At 43.7% G+C, this 24,877-nt stretch overlaps 1 protein-coding gene across 4 annotated transcripts in view; it reads left to right on the top strand.

Annotated features, from left to right (window-relative positions):
• The window catches only part of sdk2b (sidekick cell adhesion molecule 2b), a 1,174,030-nt gene that overhangs the window by 1,041,759 nt on the left and 107,394 nt on the right, over positions 1–24,877 (top strand). For all 4 annotated transcript variants that reach the window (XM_072483445.1, XM_072483444.1, XM_072483443.1 and 1 more), the window contains one exon: positions 3,518–3,656. In XM_072483445.1, coding sequence (XP_072339546.1) covers positions 3,518–3,656 — 139 coding nt within the window. The remainder of the gene's footprint in view (positions 1–3,517; positions 3,657–24,877) is intronic.

Below are 24,877 nucleotides of genomic sequence, written 5' to 3'. Positions count from 1 at the left end.
TCTGTTTACAGAAGATCTGTACAACGTATATTCACTGAGTTATAAATGCTTCAGAATGACTGCACATCATGCATTGTGTTATCAACTGCAGTTTCTCCACTTTATTGCTTTGAATTAATTATTCAACCAGTCAAGTTTGCAAACACATTGTCATTTTTGAACCAAAATAATTACTTGATTGAAGGTCTGCATCATTTGAACTAATTTAGACTTTGCTAGGGTATTTTGAGATAAGAGTCAAATTTACAAAGCTGAAGAATATATTTTGGATTAATTTTATTTAATTCTACTCATTGTACTGTAGATCTAATTAAGATCAGAAAGCTGAGGACTGGATGTTTTACTCCGTGATTTGGGTATCTACTAGTTTACAGCGTTTTGTACCATTGTGTGAATATGAACTTCATGGCTGCAGTTGACACATCAGATGGAGTAACAGGACTGCATTCTAAACTGCTACTTAGTTAAAGTCTTAAGTTAATTAAATTCTTTAGTGGGTATAATATTCCTGCATGAAGCAACATGATGGCTACCATTTGTGATGTCATCTTACATTGGCACACTCTCAATAAAAAGAGGAGATCCCGAAGAGAAAACTAGCACTCGGTAATGCAGAACAATCACAGTCAAAGTTATCCAGTTTTTTTGAAAATTATGTTAGTAATGAGGAAAGCTATTCAGCTCCTATTAATTCACCTATCCAGAACAATACTATGGGCTGGATTCTCCATTCTGGAGACTAAGTGCTCCCACCAGCAGAGATTCACTACTGGCCTCTGGTAGGAGTGGCTCCAAAGTGCGATTCCCTCTTCTTTACCATTCTACTTTATGCATGGCAGAGAGTTCGCGGAATTCTGTCAGAATCCGGTATCAAACCGCCATTTTGAGCAGGCGGCCCAATACTGAAGTCCAGCGATGGGCCCTCCCCCCCCCCCCCCCCCACCACCACCATCACAATGCAAATCCTGCCCCCCCCCCCCCCTCCTCTGCTGACAAGTAGGGGCATCCTCCACTCTCCCCAACCATGGAAATAACAGGTCACCCCCCACAGCATGCACGCGTGAGGGTGACCTGAAACCCACTTCGATCCCTAGCACCCCCTCATCAGAGACCCCTATCAGAAACCCTCCCCCCATCAGACCCCCCCCACAATCAGAGACCCCTGCCTGAAAGCTGAAGAGCAGTCCAGGCAGTAGAATTAAAAATCACTTACCTTTCCCTAACATCTGCTGCCTCAGACATAAGTGTTTAAAGTGGGAGCTTTAACAAGTGTCAGAGCCTTCCTCAAAAAGTACACTTCATAGGGCTTCAAATCCCTTGACTTAGCTGCTTTTGATGAGCAAGAGTGTTTGTAAAAGTTGGGGTTAACATCAAACAGGGTACTTGAGATGGATTCAAGCATGAAGAGAAAGATAGTTCAACAATGCACCAAGTAACTGTCTCTGGAGCAATAAAACTGTCAACCATTGGCTAATGCAGATGATTTGAAGCCCTTTAAAGTGCACTTGGCTTTCGGGGAAGTTGGGTGGAGGGGAGGGACAGGATTTGCTTTGGGGGGGGCATCCGATGGACTTTGGGGGCGCCTCAGTAATGCACTGACCCCTTGACCCACTGAGGGAATCACCGTTTCAGAGCCACGCTTGAGAAAAATTCCACCAAATATCGCTGGCAGGATTTCCCGCAGTGGCGGTGGTGCATAAAGTGGGGTGGAGACTTGAGCTTGCAGCTTGTTTGAGAGGCACCGATTTGCATCCTTCCGCTGGTGTGGGGCATGTAGCTCGATGCCACCCCCAGTGGGGGACAGGAGCATCGGACAGGCACCAATCCCGTTTTTCAGCCGTCTGTCCATTCTGCACCAGATCAGGTAACCCGCTGCTGGCATCGGGCAATGGAGAATCCACCCCTATATTGCTACCATTGCTGCATTTAGATGTTCCTTTGATAATCCAGGGTTTTGCACCTCTGTCAATCACTCTCTCTCAAAAGTTCATTCCAAATCTTGATTCCTCCTTACATTATGGAGAACCTCCTGATATCAGTTGGATATGCGTCCTCTCTTACTATTCGAAGGTTCGGCCACATCATAGAGCCTCTTTGTCATTCCAAGAATCCCATAAATGGCCAAATATTCTAAGTCCCGCCCCGAACCTGACATTTCCCATCTTTGCGGGGATGGAACTGGAATGAGTTGGAATGGTGGCCTGATGTGTGGGTAGAGGGGCAGTAAGTTGGCATGGGGTTGTGAGTGATCATGGGGGCTGGGTAGAGGGTAATTAAGTAAGCATAGGAATGTGCGGGGCTATTGGAGTGGGTGGAATGAGTTGGAATAGGTTGGCATGGATGGAACATAGGACATGTGTGAGGCAGATGAGGGATAGATGGATGATAAGGGAAACCCAACAAATGGGGCACCCCAGGAGACCTCCTTCGGCACTGCTCCCCCTGACCCCTGGTACTGTCCTGCTTAGGTATTTTCCAGGCACATCCCTCTCTCTCTCTCTCTCTCTCTCTCCTCCCCCCCCACCCCCGGGCTATACTTACCTGGTGGCCCCGGCGGGTTCCCTCCACGTGGCTCACATTATTCAAAGGCAGCTCTAAATCTCACCAATGCGACATTACGCTGGCAAGGAGGATATTTCCATTGTGGGTGAACATACATCGGGGGAAGCACTTAATTAATTGAAATAACAGGTCCGGAACGTCACTACGTCATCGGCGAAGGCAGGGGAAATTGGAAAATGAGATTTCGCTGCCGAGATTCTCGCTTCCCGAGTTTCGCGAGATATTGTGCCCATGTCGCTGTTTGCGCTCATGGCGAATGGGGTCCCAAAATCACAGAGAATGATCTTAGTTCCCGATGAAAAACCCAGTTTGAACTTGTTTAACAAGGAGTGACTTTCTCAAGGGCTTTTACAACGAAACTAACAGTGTAAAAATTTAAGTTTTCACCAAGTTTTGTTAAGGGCCTGTGTACTCCATGGAGGAGCATAGAATCACTAATTGCAACTTCTGAATTTATTCTTCTCGCGCACTAACGGTTTCACCATCATAACCACCGCAAAGTCCAAGGCATTATATAATTTACAAAGCAGCTTTTGTCCATAGAAATAAACTTGTGAATGCATTATTTTTATTAATTTTGCAAAAACCTAGGAGAGCTGCTGGAATGTAATGTATTTACCAAAAGAATGCCTGAGGAGGGTAGAGGCAGGTTGCATCACATCTTTTAAAATGTACCTGGGTGAGTACTTGGCATGTCATATCATTCAAGGCTATGGGCCAAGTGCTGGCAAATGGCATTAGGTAGGTAGGTCAGGTGTTTTTCACACGTCAGCGCAGACTCAATGGGCCGATTGGGCCTCTTATGCACTCTGTGATTCTGTGAATGGGATTTGTTCCTCAGAAGCTCCGTTCTAATGATCAACACACTGTTTAGTGTTAACTGCACTGAGGATAGATAATACATTAAGTGTTAATTTCAGTGAAATTGATTTTTCAACGTTATGTTCCATTTCAGGAAACAACACAAAGACTGGCGTCCTGGCTCATGAAGAGATCATGAGCCTCGACAATGGACGGTTCCCAGCACTGGAACTCAACAACAGACGACTTTCAGTGAAGAATTCCTTCTGTAGAAAGAATGGCATCTACAACAGGTAGCCACCATCGCTCACAATTTTAAACAAATTTAAGTGTCACCAGCTGATGATTGAGCGAACTAAGATTCAGGACCTGGTTTAAAACTAGGGTTGCCATAATTCTCCATCTCCAAACTGAACATAGGATGAGGCTCATGGGAAGTGGAAGGTGCAGGCACTGTGACAGATTTTTTTTTTTTAATTGCATGTTTTAAGGCAAATTACTTCATTAATGACTTGATTATGTTGGCTCAACACTTAATAACAGGTATACGTATTTTTTTTGCAACTTCTCTTTCTCTGAGTTGCGAGACATCTAGACTGTTGCATCATTTGCCTGTTTTCTTTGAATTAGATGTAGTGTTTATGCTTTCCTACTATAGTGCTCTTGATTTTTTAAATTATATTCTGTATCTAACCTTTGTATTACTTTATTTGGAGCCATTTCCATGCTTCCTAGTTATCGTGTAAATTTGCTTTTTGAATCTTTGTTTATATTATTTGGCTGCACTGTCTTGCTATTTATGGTTGATTTAATAGTTTTACTGTTTTTATTATGTATTTGTTATTACTTTTGTCCCTCGTTCTTATATTTATTTGAAGGCAGTGTCTGTTATATTCACATTTACCATGGTGCTGCCTGAAATACTGTCCCAGATTTACTTCAGCCTGCTAGCTGAGCCTTCTCTCCTCCATCAATACTAGATCCCTGGATTAGACAAGAAGCCAGGTCACACCAGTTGCACATTATAGATCTTGCCTAAATGAGCCAGTTTTCAGTTGGCGCTGGGTTGTGCCTTATTCTACCTTGCTCTTTGAGGGGGTCCTGCATTGTTCAGCAATCGCACTCTATTTCATCAAAAGTTACTGCTTGTGCGAACCCAGATTTTACAACTGACTTCTGGGAAGGCATCTACTCTACCTGCTGGTGGTATTGGATTTAATTTCAAGGCCTTGATCACCTTGCAGACATAGGAACAGTTCAAACCAGCTCAATTTTGATATTTTTCGATAAATTCTGGAAGACCAATGAAAGAAAATCTGTACAAAACAGCAGAACTCCAAATTATTGTCAACGGTTTACTTGAAAAATTTGTTTTTTTAAAACTGAGTCATTGGATCAAAAATTAGACAGGTGGCAACCCTAGTTAAATAATAATATTATAATAGAAATCTGCATTCCTGTTCTTTCTGGTGTTGATTTTATCTACAAAACATATTTTGATTATAGCAATTAGCAATCTGAAACAACACAAAAAACTCAGAGAAGTTGAAATGAAATCTACTTGCTGGTGCATTGCAAAATATTCTTGTCAGAATTTCCATAATTATAAAAAAGTTATAAAGTTTGATAGTTTTCAAATGAAATGTGAGTTTGCAGTGATGAATTAACATGTCGACCAAAATATCACCTGACTCCCACTCCAAGTTTCCATTCCACCTGTCCTTCAAATGGCTTTCATGACATCTACTTTGAAGTTGGCTCTCTTTCTGCAGCTCCAAAATGAGTATATATTCTTAAAATATCATGAATGTGCACATGATATGCACGGCCTGTTGGTGCACAGGCTAATTTTTTTTTAAACGCTGATTTACCAGAGGTCTTACCCAGTGTAGTGTTCTATCACATTGGCTTGGAAGGCCCAAGGCTAAATTTCCATTCTAGTCTGCTGATCTCAGCATCAGTCATATTGGGATCCTACAATTAGTCCCTTTGTGCTCCTGTGTTAAGGAGAAAAAACTCTATCAGGTTTTCAAAATCTAGATTTCCCCCCCAGTAACTCGCTCGTGCTGGAAAAGACATGTATATTGACATTGTGTGAGCCAGAATTAGAGCCAGTTGTTCTGGCCTTTACCGTTGAATAGCTTGCTAATGAGCACTGTTCAGGTTCACAGAAGAAGATTGGAAGCTTGGGAGAGAACCAAGAATTCTTACTTTTAGGAGAGGAGGGAGAAAACTTGTAGAAAATAACTTTTTTGGAGCTCCCTTTTAAAGTCATGACAAGTGCACCAAATCTTAAATGTGTCCCATGAAAATGATTTGAAGGCACCTGGCATGAGAGCAAGAGTACAGGCCATGTTGTTTTTCTGAAATCACCATCTTTTCCTCTACTGTGGTGAAACCAGACTTAGTAGAACAGGGTGATTCAAGAAGCAGATGGAACATACTTCAAAATCCCATTGCTGCTGTTAAATGCATCTCTGTGCCACAAACCTGACACAAGTTCACTAAAAATAAATGAAAGCCTGTACACTGCTCAAACTTTATTGGTGAATAAAAGGCCCAAAGTAAAGAAAATTGGAGACTGTGCATCATTTCATTCATAAGTGGATTCCCGGCTCTGGGTCACTGTCCGTGTGGAGTTTGCACATTCTCCCCGTGTCTGCGTGGATTTCGCCCCCACAACCCAAAAATGTGCAGAGAAGGTGGATTGGCCACACTAAATTGCCCCTTAATTGGAAAAAATAATTGGGTAATCTAAATTTTAAAAATAAATAAATAAGTGGATTAATAAACTTTCCTGTCATTTCTAGTACCTGGATTTATAATCCAATCCAGGGAGATCTGCCTAAAAACGTCATCTCTTAAGTAACAGAGATGGAATTGGTGATACTTTAATCTTTTATTATGTTGATTTCCAAATGTTAGTTAAACTAAATATTACGGTAACAGCTTGTATTTATATTGTGCCTTTAACGTGGAACAAATACCGTATATACTTGTGTAAAAGTCAAATTTTGAGACGCATTTTCTAAGCAAAAAATTAAGTGGTTGACTTTTATACAGGTAATGTTTTCAAGGTGCTTACTTTCAACTTCCAAAGCTTGTGGCTCACATAACCGCGGTGTCGCGTTCTCGGTTTTCAGTCCGTTCCAACTTGTTTTTGAGGGACTTACTTTCACGACTGATGCTCATGGCTCACACAGCCATCCGGTTACGCCACATACATACCTCTTGAGCTGGTGCACACTGACTTTGCAGTTTGTTCCAACCTTGCCTCCGTCATTTCAACGAGAAATTAAACTATTACTTAAATTCTCTGATGTCTCATTGGGCAAATTGCACTCTGAGATCTGGCACCGATACAGCAAATCTTGTTCTCTGCTGTGTTGCTCTGAATGCAGAATGTGGCAGCTGAGTTGATGCGAAGTGTCCCTGGAAAGTCAGGGGTCAACTTTTACACAAGGTATATGAAAAATTAAGAATCGTTTTGGTCAAAGGTTGGGGGGCAACTTTTATATGAGGTTGACTATTACTTGAGCAGATATGGTATCTCTCAGTGCTTCAGAGCATAAGAACAAAATAAATGTTGAGACCAGGAAGATGATTTTTGGAAAACTTGGTTGATGAAGTGAGTTTTAAAGAGTGTCTTAAGAGGAGAGGAAGGCAAAGAAGTTGAAAGGAACTTCCAAAGCCTCTGGCCCGGGTGACTGAAGGAGAGGCAGCCAATGGTGGGATGAGAAGTTGTCCAAAATGCCAAAGCTAGGTGGGGAGGTGAGTGTGTTGTAATGGTTCAGGAGTTCACAGAGCTCGGGGAGGGCAAGGGTATGAAAAGATTTCAGCATTTATGAGAATGTTATGTTTATGGCATTGGAGCCAACCCACTGTGGGCAGAGGTGATGAGTGAGCACGGCTGGTTTGTGATTGGAGACAAACATAAAAGTTTTGGATAATCTGAAGTTTTCAGGAAGTTGATGCTGACAAAATGAACAATGGAATGATTGAGTCTTGAGGTGACAGTTGGGGTAAGGCAGTTGTGGAATTGGGAATGTTACGGAGGTGAAATTTACTAGTCTTTACAATGAAAAATATAGTTATTCAGAAACACAGCTTAGTGTTGATCAGGTAATTGCTGCCATTTGCAGGCGAGATTGCAAATTTCTACTATCCTTTCTGTGTAGATATGTTTCCAAATTTAACTCCTGAAAGGTCTGGCTCTAATGTTTTGTCTATGTCCCTAATCCTACACTTTCCAACTAGCTGAAGTAGTTTCCCTCCATTGACACCATTGCTCTCCTTAGTATCTTGAAAACTTCCATTACATCATCCTCAACCTTCTAATTCCAGGGAATACAACCATAGCCTTATAAATTAACCCTTAGAGTCCAGGTACCTATCTGGTAATCTACCCTGCACTCCTTCCAAGGACAGTATATCCTTCCAAAGATGTGTGGTGCCCAGAACTAGTCACAATGTGATCTAACCAGGATTTTGTACAGCTCAAAACATGACATCTACCCCTTGTATTCAAACCTAATAAAATATAAAGATCTTCATTCCAGAAGCCTTTTCATTCTTTTCTGCACCTGTTCATTATATTTTATTGATTCAGCTACATGGATCCCAAATTTCTTTGGACTTGCATTGTTTCTAGCTTTTCATCATTTGAAACATCTAACATTTATAAGGCCAAAGTGAATGGTTTCACATTTACTACTTTGAAATTAATTTGCGACAGCATTGGCTACTCAATTATTCTATCAATTCCTCATTGTAATTTTATACTTCCACCTACGCTACTTACAATTCTGCTTCTATCTGTATCCTCAGCAAATTTAGCTGTGTGGTTTTCTATTCCATCATCTAAGTCATTAATAATGTGGTGAATAGTTGAGGCCCGATACAGATCCTTGAGGGATACAATTGGGCACATCCTGACAATTAGCGTACCTGTCCATTATCTCCATCCCTGTCTCCTAACACTCAGCTTGTTTCTGAACCAGGCCAATAATTTGCCTTCAATTCCATGAGCTTCAACGTGAACTAACAGTCTCTATGAGGGACATTATCAAATGTCTTCTGGAAATCAATATAAATTATATCCATTGATATTTTCATATCCACTACTTTGACTACTTCTTTTAGAAATTCAATAAGGGCCGTCAGTAATTGCTTACCCTTTACAAATTCATGCTTATTCTATCTGATCAGCTGAAAATTTTCTTGGGTGTTCCATAACTCATCCTTAACTATGAACACCAATAATTTCTCAATAGCAGATGTTAAATTAACTGGTCTATAATTCCCCGGGTCCCCCCTCCTCTCCTACCGTTCTCAAACAGACGAGCAATATGCACATTTTTCCATTCTAATAATGGTTCCTCAACCAAGAACACTTTGCAGGTGCCCTAACTATAATTTTCCAATATTCAATGTTCTACTTAAAAATTTAGGAAGCCATCCAGTCCAGGGGATTTATCAGTATATAGTGCCATTATGTTCTTCAAATTAGTTAGTTGACTTACATAAGTTTTACTTAGCCCCTATCGCTGATTTAATATTAGCTTCCTTGCAATGTCTGACATGCAGACCTCTGCTTCAACTTAAATACTGTTGCAAAATAATTAAAACCATAGAATAGAATTCCTACAGTGTAGAAGGAGGCCATTCGGCCCATTGAGTCTACATCAACCCTCTGAAAGCGCATCCTACCAAGGCCCACCCCCCCACCCCACTTCTGTAAACCTGCACATGTTTGGACTGCGAGATGAAACCGGAGCACCCAGAGGAAACCCACGGAGACACGGGGAGAATGTGCAAACTCCACAAAGACAGTCACCCGGGGCCAGAATTGAAGCTCTCGAACATTCTGGGAATTAAACTCCAGAATAATATGGAAGGATTGGCTACCTTAGAACTGAGAAATCCTCAACACCACAATTAGAAAGCTTCAGCCGGAACAATAAATCTGAAATGTCAGGTAGTGATTTAAAAAAGGGGCTGACCTTAATACATCATGTTGCTACGATGAGACAGGCACAGTTTTGGGACTGCGTCACATCATCTTGGAAGATTCTTGATGAGTGCTGAGTTAATCAATGCACAAGGTGTTAATTAGGGGGTTCCAGTGGGCCTTGACTGGCTCCAATGGTCTAGGGAGGATAATCTGCTCATGTTTCTTTTGATCACTATAAAATGATTCCTTACACAAATTACCGGATATGGACAAGATAGCACAGCTATGAAATCTCCCAGTCCAATCTCCTCTCTTCCCACCCATAAACCACTTTCAACTAGCCTGCTAACACGGCCTGCCTAGTGAGAAAGTGTTGCAATTTGGGAAAGATTTTCAGAAGTTGGCCCGTGTCCATGGAATCAGAGCCTTGCAAGCTCAGTGCCTTTTGGGGTCAGGGAGAAAATATTTATTAAAAACAGCTTGTGCGTTAAGAGTTATTCCATGGGAATTACATTCTCTGCCTTGATTAATATAGACGTACACTCATTTTGTAGCCTAAATTTGGTCCTGATGAGCATCTTTCAAAACACTTCAAGCACAAAACACGATTTGCTTTTGAGGGAAGAAATGGTATGAATGATGTAAAGTTAAACTTTGATAGTATGATTTAAAAATTGTTTATGCTGCCGCAGACGGCTTTCACCTCCGTATAGAAAGCAACAATAAGGTCATGTGGAGTAGCAGGGAATAAAACTACAAAATGCTGGAAACCCTCAGCAGCTCAGGCAGAAGCTGTGGAGCTAAATAAAAAAAAGTGCTGGAAACACTCAGCAGTCAGCGAAGAGAAACAGAAACAGAGTTAACATTTCAAGTTGATGACCTTTCATCCCGTACCAGCCTCCCCGAACAGGCGCCGGAATGTGGCGACTAGGGGCTTTTCACAGTAGCTTCATTGAAGCCTACTCGTGACAATAAGCGATTTTCATTTCATTTTCATCAGAACTGAAGAAAGATAGAATTTAAGATTTCTGAAGCCAATAGAAGGGGGAAGGGGCGGGAAGAACAAAAGGTAAGGACTATGATAGTGTGGAGGGCAAGAAAGATTAACTAACAAAGGATTTCATGAGGCAAAAGCCCAAGAGAGTGGTAATCTGAATAGAAAGGTGAGGTGTGAATACCTCTTCAGCAGTCAGCTGAATGCAACTTGAAGCAATGGAAAGAGAAGGGGAGGTATGTCATAGTGGTATTGTCACTGGACTAGTAAACCAGAGCCCCAGAGTAATGTTCAAATCCCGCCACTGCAGAAGGTGAAATTAAAAGTCTAAAGATGACCATGGCAATCGTCATAAAAACCCATCTGGAGCGTGGCGCAGTGGTTAGCACTGGGACTATGGCACTGAGGACCCGTGTTCAAATCCCGGCCCTGGGTCCGAATCCCGGCCCTGGGTCACTGCCCATGTGGAGTTTGCACATTCTCCCCGTGTCTGCGTGGGTTTCACCCCCACAACCCAAAGATGTGCAGGTTAGGTGGATTGGCCACGCTAAATTGCCCCTTAATTAGAAAAAAAATAATTGGATACTCTAAATTTATTTTAAAAAACATCTGGTTCACTAATGTCCAGGGAAGGAAATCCGCCATCCTTACCTGGTCTGGCCTACAGACCCACAGCAATGTGGTTGACTATTAACTGCCCCCTCAAGGGCAATTAGGGATAGGCAATAAATACCTGCACAGCCTGTGACACCCACATCCCATATTGAGACTTCCGGAGTCAAGTAGAAAACAAACCTTAATCTTATCTCTTTCCAGATTTTCCCCCTCACTTCCCTCCCCTTCTTCTAAAGACATTGATACCCATGCTAGGATACAGTTCCATGGTCAGTTGTCACCTCCCTCATCCTCTCAAAATGGCAATTACCTAGTTTTTCCAGCACAAAACAGGTTGTTCAGCTCAACAGATCTATGCTGGAGTTTATGATTCAAATAAACTTTCACCTAATCCCGTTTATACCCTTCTATTCCTTTCTCCCTTGTGTGTCTATCCAGCTTCCACTCGAATGCATCAATGCCATCAACTCAGCTGCTCTTTCAAATAGAGTTACTCATTCTAACCACTTTCTGGGTAATGCAATTTCTCCTGAATTTGCCATTGAATTTATGAATGACTATCTTCTCTTTATGGACCTTAGCTTTGGTCCCCCCAGAAGTGGCAATGTCTTCTCGACGTGTATCCTCGCAAACTCTTAGATAATCTTGAAGATCTCTATCAGGTCAGGCAAAACTTTGAGTAAATTTGTGTTGCAATTTCACTAATGCTTCTTTATCTATTTTCTAATATGGAGATCAGAACTGTTCCTAATTTTCCAAAGTATTCCAAAGTTCGTTGAATCAAGGTGCTGCCCATGTAAATCCAGACCGTCAATTTTGGGAAGCTATTTTATATCACAACAGACCCTGCTTGTGGCCTTGCTCAATGATGTGTACTGTACGCTTCCAATAGCAAGTCACTGGACGGTAAACAGGCAGATTTGCTCTTCCCTAATATACTGATACCCTTCAAAACCAACTCAACTATAATCTGCTGACAACATAGAATGGAATTTAGTTAAATTTAGAGCACGCGTAAAATATCAAAATGATATGATACCAAAAAGTAAAATATCAAAATGATATGATGACCAACTAAATGTTTTTCAATTCATTTTCTAATTTGTTCTGAAGCCCAAAATTATCCAAGATGTCAACTTTCTAAAATAAGCCTAGACAATGAATATTGACAAGCTATTCAACATAGAAGGTTAACATCCAAGTCTGATCCTGTCCTGCTTAAAACTCATGCACACTTTTTTCCCTGAGTTAGTGCATAGATACTTAGACTTATTTGGTTATAACTGCACAGACCTGGAGTTAGCTTTGAACTTTAGTTATGTGGCTTAGTTTCACCTTAAGCCTCGAAGCCATATTGTTGGGGTAGGTGGCAAGAGGTATTAACCACCAGTGGAATCATCCGGTCCCGCTGGTCGATGGCGTGTTATGTGAATCAGCAGCCCCGCCAGCGAGGAACCCGTCATGGGCGGAAATAGCTTGAAAATCCCACCCATAGTCTTTAAACATGTTAATGTTCGCTATTATCAAATATTCAATAATATTTTGAGGGAGAAAAGTCAAATTGTGAAAAATTGGAGAAGGCATTCAGTACCTAATTCCCACTGTTGTTTCTTGATACAGATTAGTCTAGTACTCAACAAAATATATTTTCTACAGGGAATAGAGAGAACATTTATTTTTATATTTATTGGTTGGTTTACATTTTCTTTATTATTTTTCTCTTATCGACTTCCTTCCACGTTAGGATAGCCATCTGCCTGATTTTGAATCGGAGAGTCTGGATCCAGGGCCAGCTGCCCAGGAATTTTTATGACTGCAAATCAGATGGGAAAAATCTGCTGGTTGCGCACTTGAATGTTCTTGGCTTCCCCAGACATTTAGTTTATCCAAGAGCAAATGAGCCATGTGGGCCAGAAAAGTGCCAGATTCTATTCCAATTTGCTGTTCTGACTTGAAGTGGCAGCTAGACCATCAGAATTCATCATAGAATGGTCACATCACATAAGGAGGCCATTTTGGCCCCTCGTGCGTATGCTGTTTCTCTGCAAGAGAAATGCAGCTTGTCCCTCTCCCCTGCAAAACTTTCTCTTCAAGTAATTTTCCAATTCTTTATCGAAATCCAGATTCAATCTGTCTCCACCACATTTTCTGATAGTGCATTCGCTTGCTGCATGAAAATATTTTTCCTCATGTTGCTTGTTCTGGTTCTTTTGCCAGTCAATTTAGAACAATGTACTTTGACTCTCAACCCTTCCACGAATGGAAACATTGGGGAGATGTGGTCCTGAGATCAGAATTTAGGGAGCTAGGTAAAAAAATTAGCAAACAGGACCTCAAGAGTAGTTAGTAATCTCCGGATTACACCCAGTGCCATGTGTAGGTGAGTACAGAAATAGGAGGATAAGGCAGACTGGAATGGTTTGGCTGGAAAGATGGTGCAGGGAGGGAGGGCTTTAGATTCCTGGGACACTGGGACTGGCTCTGGGGGAGTTGGAAGCTGTACAAGCCAGATGGATTGCACCTGACTGAGTTCCTTGTGGACCGTTTTGCTAGTGCTGTCGGGAGGGTTTAAAACTAGCTCGGCAGGGGTGTGAGAACCAGGAAAATATATCAAAGAGTAATACCAGGGTGCACAAAATACTGGGAGAGAGAGATAGCACTCGAAAACAGTAACCTAATAGGTGGAGCCGGAGTACGGGAGAAAGTAATGAAGTCTAAATCAACGTTATACTCCATGTATGTGAATGTGCAGAGTAAAGTAAATAGGATTGGTGAGCTACAGGTGCAGATTGCCATGTGGAATTATGATTTTGTGGTTACCTGGCTCAAGGAAGGGCAGGTGTGGCTGCTCTATATTACTGGAGGGTTCAGAAAATAGAGGGCGCGATTCAGCTACTGTGTTGCACCTGGCACGGAGCCGGGCACAACGGGTGAATCCCGGGATAGCCCCAAATTGGGCTTCACGCCGGGCTGATCACGAGTCACCCGACTAGTTACGCTTGGCACAATCTAGATCACACCCAAAGGCTCGTTTAAATATTCCTACGCCACATTCATCCAGTGCCCAAGAGTCAACAGGGAGCGCCTGCAAAGCCTTAACCAGCTCCAATCAGCACTGGTTTCCCCAAACGTGGACCAGGTGTGATGGCACCACAGGGGGTTGCAGAGGCCATTAGAGCTCCTGGATGGAAGGGGGCAGGGCACGGTAGTACACTGGCACTCCCCAGCACCCGGGCACCCTAGCAGTGCCACCAAGGCACCCTTGAGGTGCCACCCCGGCATGGTGCCAGGTTGGCAGTGCTGAGGTGCCAGGTGGGCACTGCCAAGGGGGGCTATGCCCATGAAAGGAGGGGGTTCAGAGAGTCACAGAAAGGTTGAGGGGGGTGAAGGGAAAGTCCTGAAAGAGGGGGGGGGGGGTGTAGAGATCAGAGCAGCCTTTCAAAATGGTGCCCCAATCTGTGGGGATCCAGTCCAGCTGGCGAGTTCAGCTCTCCAGTGCCAGAAAAATTTCAAAGTCTGGCCTCGACGGGGAGAAATTCTCCGAGGTGTAAAAAAACCCAGTTAAGTGACATTGAATAGGAGTGTGAATCTCAGCATTGCAGTGGTCACAAACCCCCAGCTAAACGCGCCCAAAACCACACTTTGAAATTCTTCCGATGAATCGCACCATAGGAAAGGATGAAATGGAGGAGGCATGACAGTATTGATGAAGGAGAACTTTGCAGTGCTGGTGAAGAAGGATGTCACCAGGGTTCTAGAGCTAAGGAACAAAAAAAGTGCAATCACATTTCTCGATGTAGTCTACAGATCAGCAACAATTGGGAAGGATGTAGAACAGTGCAAACATTATAGAGTAGTTATTATGGCCAACTTTAATTAGCCGAATATAGTCTGGGACAGTGGTGTAAAGAGCAGAGAAGGACAAGAGTTCCTAGAGTTTGTTCAGAAGAATTTTCTACAGTCCAGGCAGTCAAGAAAAGCGGTATTGCTGGACCTGGCTTTTAGAAATGAGGTGGCAAAGTGAGGGAACAGAGGAGTCAGTGATCATTGTATCATAAGGTTTTGGATGACAGTGGAAAAGGACAATAGGCAATCCAGAGTAAGAATAATTAACTGGGTGAAGAGCTGACATCAGTGGAGCAAGAACGGAGCTGGGATGGATAAACTGGAACCAAAGGTTGGCAGGAAATACTATGGCTGAACAATGGGCTACCTTCAACAAAGAAATAGTTTGGGCATGGTCAAGGTATATTCCCATAAAAGGGAATGATAGGGGAAACAATTCCAGAGCTCCCCGGATGAAATGGATGGTAGAAATAATATTATGAAAAAGATGAATACTGAAGGTTCAGGAGAGATGAAGAAACAAATAAGAGAAGTGAAGAGGGATTATGAGAAAAGACTCGCAGCTAACATAAAGGGGAATCCCAAAGTCTTTTATTCGCATGTAAATAGTAAAAGGGTGGTAAAAGGAGCAGTAGCTTTGATTAAGGACCAAAAAGCAGATTTGCACATGGAGACTAGGGGAATGGTTGAGGTATTACTTGAATACTTTGTATCTGTCTCTACCAAGGAAGCAGATGCTATCAGACCATGGTGTCAGAAGAAGAAACTGTCACTAGAAGGGTTCAGACTTGTCAGCAAACTAATAGCTCATGGAATAGCAACATGAATACAAAATTGCCTGAGTAATCGGAAACAGAGGATAATAGTTAATGGATATTCCCCGGACTGAAGGAAGGTGCGTTCCCCAGGGGTCGGTATTGGGGCCCTTGCTGCTCCTGATATATATTAATGATCTAGGTCTTGGTGTGCAGGGGACAGTTTCAAAGTTTGCAGGTGATACAAAACTTGAAAGCATTGTAAACTCTGAGGAGGGCAGTGTAGAATTTCAAAGGGACATAGACAAGTTGGTGGAGTGGGCAGTTAGGTGGCAGATGAAGTTCAATGTGGAGAAGTGTGAGGTGATGCATCTTGGTAGGAAGAACATGGAAAGACAATATACCATAAAGGGTAAAATTCTTAAATGGGTGCAGGAACAGAGAGAGGCACCTTGGTTTATATGTGCATAGATCATTGAAGGTGGCAGAACAGGTGTAGTGAGCAGTTAATAAGGCAGACTGTATCGTCGGATTTATTAATAGTGTTATAGAGTACGAGCTCAAGGAGGTAATGCTGAACTTGTATAAGTGGAGTATTGTGTACAGTTCTGGGAACCACAATTTCGGAAGGATGTGAACATTTGGAGAGAGTGCAGAAGAGGTTTACAAGAATAAATCCAGGGATGAGAACATTCAGTTGTGAAAAGAGATTTGAGAAGCTGGAAATGTTTTCCTTGGGAAAGAGAAGGCAACACCTAAGATGGTCATCTCCCTGGATGCAGAAAAGGCCTTCAACAGAGTCGAATGGAAGTACCTCATAGAGGTGCTGGAGCAGTTTGGGTTTGGAGCAGGGTTCACCGTCTGGGTGAAACTCCTGTACAGGGTGCACACGGGCGAACATACAAATAAATACCACCAGCTCTAAGTACTTCCGGCTGCACCGAGGCATAAGGCAGGGATGCCCGTTGTCCCCGCTGCTGTTCGCCCGAGCGATCAGACCACTAGCGATCGCAATCAGGGCAGCAAAGAATTGGAAGGGGATCGCAGAGAGGAAACAGAGAGCACAGATTCTCGCTCTATGCGGATGACCTAGTCCTCTACATCTCGGACCCACAAAGCAGCATGGAGGGTATCATGGCGCTCTTGAAAGAGTTTGGAGCCTGCTCGGGCTACAAACTCTTTTTTTTTTCTTTTTTTGTAATTAAGGGCAATTTAGCGTGGCCAATCCACCTAGCCTGCACATCTTTGGGTTGTGGGGGGTGAAATCCATGCAGACACGAGGATAATTTCTCGGGCTACAAACTTAACCTGAGCAAAAGCGTGATGTTCCAAGTGAAACCCGCAAGTGGGAGGGGCAGAGCTGGAGGGACTGCCATTTAAATCGGCCCGACACAAATTCCACTACCTGGGGATCTGTGGTGAACCAATGTAATAGGAGATGTAAGGTAGGACCTGTACTACAGGTTCGCCGGTAGCTCCTGCCGGCTGGTTCCGCCCACGGAGAACTGTATAAATATGTATGACCTCCAGTGCCCTGCCATTTCACCAGCTGCAGCAGGAGGCCACGCACCTGACTGTAATAAAGCCACAGTTGTACCCAACCTTAGTCTTTGTGCAATTGATCGTGCATCGGGATCCAAATCGCCCATGACTGGACACAGATCCACAAATGGAACCTGACCAGTCTTGTGGAGGAAGTTAAAAAGGACCTGCAGAGTTGGGACACACTCCCACTTTCCCTGGCAGGGAGAGTGCAGACGATCAAGGTGAACATACTACCCAGTTTCCTCTTCCTGTCCAGATTCATACTGATCTACATTCCCAAGGCCTTCTTCAACTCACTAGAAAAACTGATCATGGCGATATCCAAGCTGGTCGGGATGAAGGTGGAGCCATGCTCGAGAGTGGCTATCTTCAAGGTATCAAAACAGCCAGAACTCTTCATGGGGAGGAGGGCCGACGCCCTTGCCTTTACATCCCTAATCGCCTGCTGCAGAATCCTGCTCGGCTGGCGATCAGCAGCACCACCCAAAGCTGCTGACTGGTTGTCCGACCTATCGGGATTTCTCCAAATGGAGAAATAAAATCGCCATCCCGGGGGCGGAAGAGGGCTTCTACAAAATGTGGAGCCATTCACCCAGTTGGTCCAAGACCTGTTTGTAGCCAACAGCCAATAAGACAGAGGAATCATAGAATTTACAGTGCAGAAGGAGGCCATTCGGCCCATCGAGTCTGTAAAGAACACCCCACTTAAGCCCATGCCTCCACCCTATCCCTGTAACTCAGTAACCCCACCTAAGCTTTTTGGACTCTAAGGGCGATTTATCATGGCCAATCGACCTAACCTGCACATCTTTGGACTGTGGGCGGAAACCGGAGCATCTGGAGGAAACCCACGCAGACACGGGGAGAATGTGCAGACTCCGCACAGACAGTGACCCAAGCCAGAAATTAAACCTGGGACCACGGAGCTGTGAAACAACTGTGCTAACCACTGTGTTCCCGTGCTGCCACAGTATAACAACAAACGCAAATGGAAGGGTGGGGAATAAAGAAGCGTGGAGCTTAACCATGCCCAGCAAATAACAAAATGCGTGGCATATCGCCAATCCAACAGGAACAGGATACAAGAACTGATGAGGGAAGAGGGCACGCCAGATGACTAGAAGAGGAGCGGGTCAAGAAGAAAGGGGGGAGAAGGAGACCGGGGACCCAGCTAGAAATAAACGCCTACTGGAGAATGTAAAACAAGAAGCTGTAACCGTTGTAAATAATGGACGTCGACCGATGTTTATATATTTTTGTTTTCTCTGTCTGATCATGCTTACCGTTGTTCTGTATAATATGAAAAATCCTTAATAAAAACATTTATAAAAAAAAGAATAGAAAGGAGAAGGCTAAGAGGAGATTTCCGAGAGGTGTTCAAAATCATGCGGGGTTTGTACAAAGTAGGTAGGAATAAACTTTGCATTCGTAAAAGGATCAAGAACGAGAGGGAGCAGATTCAAAGTGATTTGCAAAAGAAGCAAATGCAATGTGAGAAAAATCCTTTTCACACAGTGAATGTCCCGGTCTGGAATGCACTGTCAGGAGGTGTGGTGGGGGCAGATTCAGGTGGGCATTCGATGATTATTTGAATAGAGAGGAGAATGGCACTAAGGTATAAAGCTCGTTTGTGGAGCCGGTGCAGACTCAAAGGGCAGTATGGCCTCCTCCTGTACCGTAACAATTCTGTGATTCTGAAGAAGAACATCCCAAGCTTCACCAATCTTGAACCATTCACGTAGATCTTTTCTGCATCCGCTCTAATGCCTTCTCATCCTTCTTCAATTGTGGTACCCAGAATTGGACACACTACTCCAGTTTAGGTTGAACCAATGTTATATAAAGGTTTATAGCTTCTATGCTTTTGTGCTCTATGCCTCTATTTATAAAGCCCAGGATCCTGTATGTCTTCTCACCTTGCCCAGATACCTACAACAATGTGTGCACATATCCCAGGTCCTGGGTTCAAAGGAAAAAAATAAATCGAAAAACCTGGGGCGGAATTCTCTCTCTCCCCCCCCCCCCCCCCCCCCAAACGCCGGGAGGGAGAATCGCCGGGGCGCCGCGCGAGTCCCGCCACGCCGCCCCGACACCCGCACGCGATTCTCCCACCCCCCCCCAAACCAGCGGCACGAGAATCACGCCTGGCCGCTCGGAGAATCGGCGCTCGCCGTTTGCAAAAGACGAGCGGCGATTCTCCGGCCCGGACGGGCCGAGCGGCCGTCCCAACACGACAGGTTCCCGCCGGCGCCGTCCACACTTGGTCGCTGCCGGCGGGAACGCTGGGGGGCGGCCTGTGGGGGGGGGGGTTCCTGCCCGAGGGGGTGGCCTCTGATGGGGTCTGGCCCGCGATCGGTGCCCACCGTTCGGCGGGCCGGCCTCTCTAAAGGAGGACCCCCTTTCCTCTGCCGCCCCGCAAGATCCATCCGCAATCTTCTTGCGGGGCGGCCTCGGGGAGGACGGCAACCCGTGCGTGGGTGACATCATTTACGCGACGTCGGCTGCGTCATTGACACGGCGCTGCTTTTTACGCGGCGCCAAGGCCCAGCGCGCGTAAAATACGCGACACCGCTCCTAGCCCCCCGGGGGCGGGAGAATAGGGGGCTGGGAGCGGGCTCCGACGCCAGAGTGAAACACTCCGGTTTTCACTCTGGCTTCGCGACTGTGTCTCCATTTCGGAGAATCGCGCCCCTGGACTTAATCACCCATAATGAGTCTGCGTGAGGACAGGGTCAACTTCAGCTTTAGTGCCTCCTGGCTGAAAAGCCTCTCAGCACTCATTGTTGAGGCCTGCAAGTGTATTTTGAAAGATATTGAAGAACAAAACTAATGCCCCTGAAACTGTGCCCCAGTAAGAAATCAGTACTTTCAGAGATTGTGCAAGAAAAATCATCTAGGTAAAAATGCTTTAAGCATTTAAAGCAATCTTAGTGCTGGACATTTTAATTGGCCGCTGATAAATGCACTTTTAATAACAATTTATTTTAAACTGGGAGTCAAGTTCAAATACTCATTCCTACAGCAGCACAAATACACATTTTCTTGTACTTTTATCACTATAAAACTTCCCAAGGTTCTTCACAAAGAGATCTTATGCCAAGCAACTGTAGAAGTGTTTTAATACAATTACATGCATGCCAGCTCTTGCCAATTGACCACAAGAGATGCAGTTCCTAAAATTAAACCTCATTTGCCTGATTCAATTTAAGGTGCTACATAGAGCACACATAACGGTAGCAAGATTGAGCAGGTTCTTTGGAGTGGAGGACAAATGTGGGAGGTGTGGCGGGAGCCCGGCAAACCACGCACATATGTTTTGGGCGTGCCCGGCACCGGAAGGGTATTGGAAGGGAGTGACTGGTGTGATTTCGCGGGTGGTGAAGGCCCGGGTCAAACCAGGCTGGGGGCTAGCTCTATTTGGAGTTGCGGAAGAGCCGGGAGTGCAGGAGGCGAAAGAGGCCGACGTTGTGGCCTTTGCGTCCCTAGTAGCCCGGCACAGGATCCTACTAATGTGGAAGGAGGCGAAACCCCCCCGGACTGGAGGCCTGGGTAAATGATATGGCGGGGTTCATTAAACTGGAGCAGATAAAGTTTGCCCTGAGAGGATCGGCTCAAGGGTTCACCAGGCGGTGGCAGCCATTTCTCGACTACCTAGGGGAACGTTAGAGGGAAGACAGATGACCAGCAGCAGCAACCCAGGGGGAAGGGGGGGGGGGGGGTTTAGTTTAGTTTAGGTCAAAGATAAAGGGGTTTTGTTACTTGTGTATTGTTAAAAATTTCTGTATTATTGTTGCGTTTGCTTTGTAAGAGGGGAAAAATTGTTGTTTGGGGAAAAAAATTTCAATAAAACATATTAAAAAAAAAAAAAAAATTAAACCTCATTTGCAATCTCACAAGAGAGCTCTGAAATTTCAGGATTTTTACCACTTATATGCACACCTGTTTTGAGTCTACACAAGCAATCCAACAATTGTGCCACGTGTGCACATAGACTACTGAGAGCCAACTGCTAAGGAACCTGGCCTGCTTGGAGCTTAAAGCTGCTTGCTTTTTGCCTGCCTTGCCTGTGTCTTTTCTGGATTGTGAAGCTGCTGGTGACTGTGTGAAACATGGGGCCTGAAGTTACGTGCTGATCTCTGAAATTGCTTGGTGCTTGGATCTTTATGCCTTTGGCTGCACTTCTTTGTACTTCACCTCAATAGCAATTTATAATTTTTGTCGGTTGCTGTTTTAATCATTGACCTGATTGTAATTTGTAGTGGTGTTGTTAGAAACCAATCTTTGTGCTTAGAATTGATTGCTTCTTTAGTCATAGTAACATTTTGTGAGTTCACGGTATTTGCATGGGAGCCTCAATAGTAACCTGTAAGCTACTAGTACAGATAGTGAGTTATTTGCTTACAATTTGTTGTGCTGCACGAGTGGATTAATTGTTGTTTTAGTCAGTCGTGATTCCTGGCCTCCTCATAGTTGCACTACCATGATTCAGGAAAGGCACAGCCAAGGCAGTTAGAAAGTGGCTTCAAGCTCCAAGAGGACGAAGGCAAGCAACAAGGCGGTTTTACACTCCAGACTTGGCAAAGCGATATGCCTCTGTTGGCCCAACTTCCAGTTTCCTCTGCAGCCGGCTCGCTGGAGTCTATCTGCTCAGGCAAAACCTTGCCCAATCCCGAACAGGTGAGCGGGTGCAAAAGGACTGATATACCTTGCAAATAATCACTCTCCCCTGCGTTGGGAAGTTTTTGGTTACAGAACTGTCAATTAAAATAAAGTACCCCAGAACATTGATGTACTAACTCCACACGCCAGATATACTCGGCTGGCAAACAGGCATTCTCTTTGTTGAGACAGAATGCACAACTATAGCAGGTAGAATGTTCAAAAAGTTTTTTGTTAATCATTTTAAAATATACTAATATCGTTTTTAGAAAGAACTCCGGCTTGTTCGGGATTAAAAAAGGCAGCCTGAAATTTATAAACCAACTGTCAATATTGACAGTTTATGTTTGAAAAAAATAAATATTCATTACTTTTATACCCAATCTTTTGATTTTTAAGAGTTTGTCACTGGAATTATGGATTTGACATTTTCCCAGCAATTAACATGTAACATTTACCTACAAAAAGCAAAATATTTAAGATGCTGAAAGTTTGAAACTAAAACAAAAGATGTTGCCAAATCTCAGGTTAGTTAGTTAATGTAGCAAAGCTCGGGTAGTCAGAGCTCTGGCAAAACAAGTTCACTTGAAATGTTGGTGTGTGTCCTCTTTATTGACTGACTTGCTCAGAGTTTCCAGTATTTTCTTTTTTGTTTTAATATTTATCTAGCAAGGGCACTCCAATGTCTCAGTGCCGCTTTGTTTGGTCTTCAATTTGTTATCCTAGCTTTTAATCTTTCTTTGTTTAATCTCAAGGTTTCATTGTCTGCTTGTCTACATTCCTTGTCACTGTGTTTTGCGCTCACGTACAACTCAGCTAGTTACCCCAACTGTAGAATTATATCCAGTACAACGGTTGATCAACTGATTGCATGCAAAGAAAAGGTTTATGGATGGCAAATAGATCTTAAACTGCAGTGCAAATTAGGATTGTGAAGTAGAAATTTTACTGTTAGTTGTCTGCATTCAGATATGTGATCTGAACATGGAATTGTTTTTTAGTTAAGCAGTGTTTCTGTCTGTGTCTGATGAATTTACTGGGTGAAAGCTCTGGAGAGCTTCTGATCTGAGGTGCTGATCTGCTCAGTGCATGTGATGCCTCGAGTGTGTCTGTCTCAATGACAGCTACCATGAGCAACCTAACATTCAGCCACACATTGGTTCTGGGATGATCGGCCGCTACACATTTTCATGGTTGACCTGGTTTGTTTTTCGTGCTTTTTAATTCAGCCAGAAAACCCATAATTTCTATTTCAGGAAACTTGGGCGGGATTCTTCAGAAATCGGCAGGGCGGGCAACTCCGGCGGGAAGGAGTGGCGTGAACCACTCCGCCGTCGGGCCGCCCCGAAGGTGCGGAATCCTCGATTCATGGAATGTGAGCATTGCTAACATGACCAGCCGACGGTGCGATTCCCGCCCCCGCCAAATCCCCGGCGCCGGAGAATTTGCCAGCTGGCGGGGGCGGGATTCACGCCGCCCCCCGGCAATTCTCCGACCCCCCCAATTATTCTTCTCCTGTGGGCCACAAAATTCAAAAAAAAATTCCCTGCAGAACTAACACATTCAACATCAGTTCAAATGAAAACCTTGTCTCGCAGGCCTTTAGAACTGAGTAGTTAAAAGTAAAATGACAAACTGCCATAGCTGAATTAATCTTTGTTTCCTCATCCTTGACAACTCCCATCTTCAAAGATGCACTGATGTGGCCAAAATTAAAACTGCATGCTGGTTGAATTAAGTTCATACCACTCCAATCTGAAGTACAAATGCGATATCAGAGCAAAAGATTCAATGGACTGAAGCATAACTGAAGTGCCCCTGGGCAGAAGCATATTCATGCTTTCTGCGACAATGTGACAAAGCTTGCTCTGTCTGTGCATGATGGCTGAGCGAGTTGGGGCCCTTCTGTGTCAGAGTGGTAGAAAAGGATTTGCGGTTAGCAGCAAAGGCTGTAGCCAAATGAAACTGGACAACAGCCAGAATGGGGGAGGGGTAGGGACCCACTAGATTGGTCAGACAGCAGTGAAACTGGAGCCTCTTCTGAGAGCTATCACAGCTAACATTTCCCATCAGGAAGGACTTTTGTGTTTAAAATTAAGAGCTTTCTCTCAAATTCCTTCTCTAAACCGCAAGAATATTTTTATTCTTTGCTACGTTGCATTTTAACACTATACTTGAAAATAGGGATATCTTAGAATAATAGTTCGTTTCTGGGTACTTGCTGACATTTTGTCACTCTTCAAAGAATTTGTTTGAAACAATTGGAACTGAAACCAAGTACATACCATTATTTTGAATAACCTGTTCCTCACAAGACATGATTTAAGAGTAAAAGGGGTTGAAATTGCAGTGTGAAAACATTCTCATGAAATCTCTCTCTCCACTATTGCAGCAAAGACTTTAAGCCTTTTGCAATGTGTGGATGAACACTTTCATTAAAAGAGTATACAATAAATTTTCATGTTTATTGTTGTCATAAGTCAGTGTGATTTCAACCTTAAGCCTCCAGATTTGCAACTAATTTCATTTGGGCTCACGTCATTCATCATGATGAAATCTTAGAAAATGAAAAACAATACTACCTATATTTTTACAATTTCAAACGGATCTCTATCTTTGGTAGTGTAATGCTCGTTTTTGGTCCAAAACCATGATTACGCATTCTCATACCATATGCAACTGATAGAACAGACATAAATTCAGTTCCAATTTTCTTTATCTCTCAGGCTCAATATGTGACCCATCAGTTCTTATGAACTTTATGCACTCAATATCTTTGTGTTCACACAGAAACTATTGCACCCACTTTAGCTTATTGGATATATCACAAGCCCTCTCATGATCTCTTAAGATTCAGGAAGTGGTAGGATAACCAACCTATCAAACTATCGGTTGAATTCTGAACTACGGAGGTTTATTAAAAAAAGAGGCAAGCCATGGCAAGGAATTTCACCATTCCTTCACTGTTGCTGATCAAAATCATAGAACTCCCTTCCCAACAGCACTATGGATGCACCTGTCCTGCTCAAGACGGACTGCAGCAATTAAAGAAAGTGGCTCATCACCGCTTTCTCAAGGGCAATTAGGGAGGGGCAATAATTGCTGGTCATGTTAGCAATGCTCACATTCCATGAATGAGTTTTTAAA

The sequence above is a fragment of the Scyliorhinus torazame genome, chromosome 18 (genome assembly GCF_047496885.1).
Source record: "Scyliorhinus torazame isolate Kashiwa2021f chromosome 18, sScyTor2.1, whole genome shotgun sequence".
In the NCBI taxonomy this organism is placed as follows: domain Eukaryota; kingdom Metazoa; phylum Chordata; class Chondrichthyes; order Carcharhiniformes; family Scyliorhinidae; genus Scyliorhinus; species Scyliorhinus torazame.
This window is presented reverse-complemented; position numbering and strand designations above follow the sequence as displayed.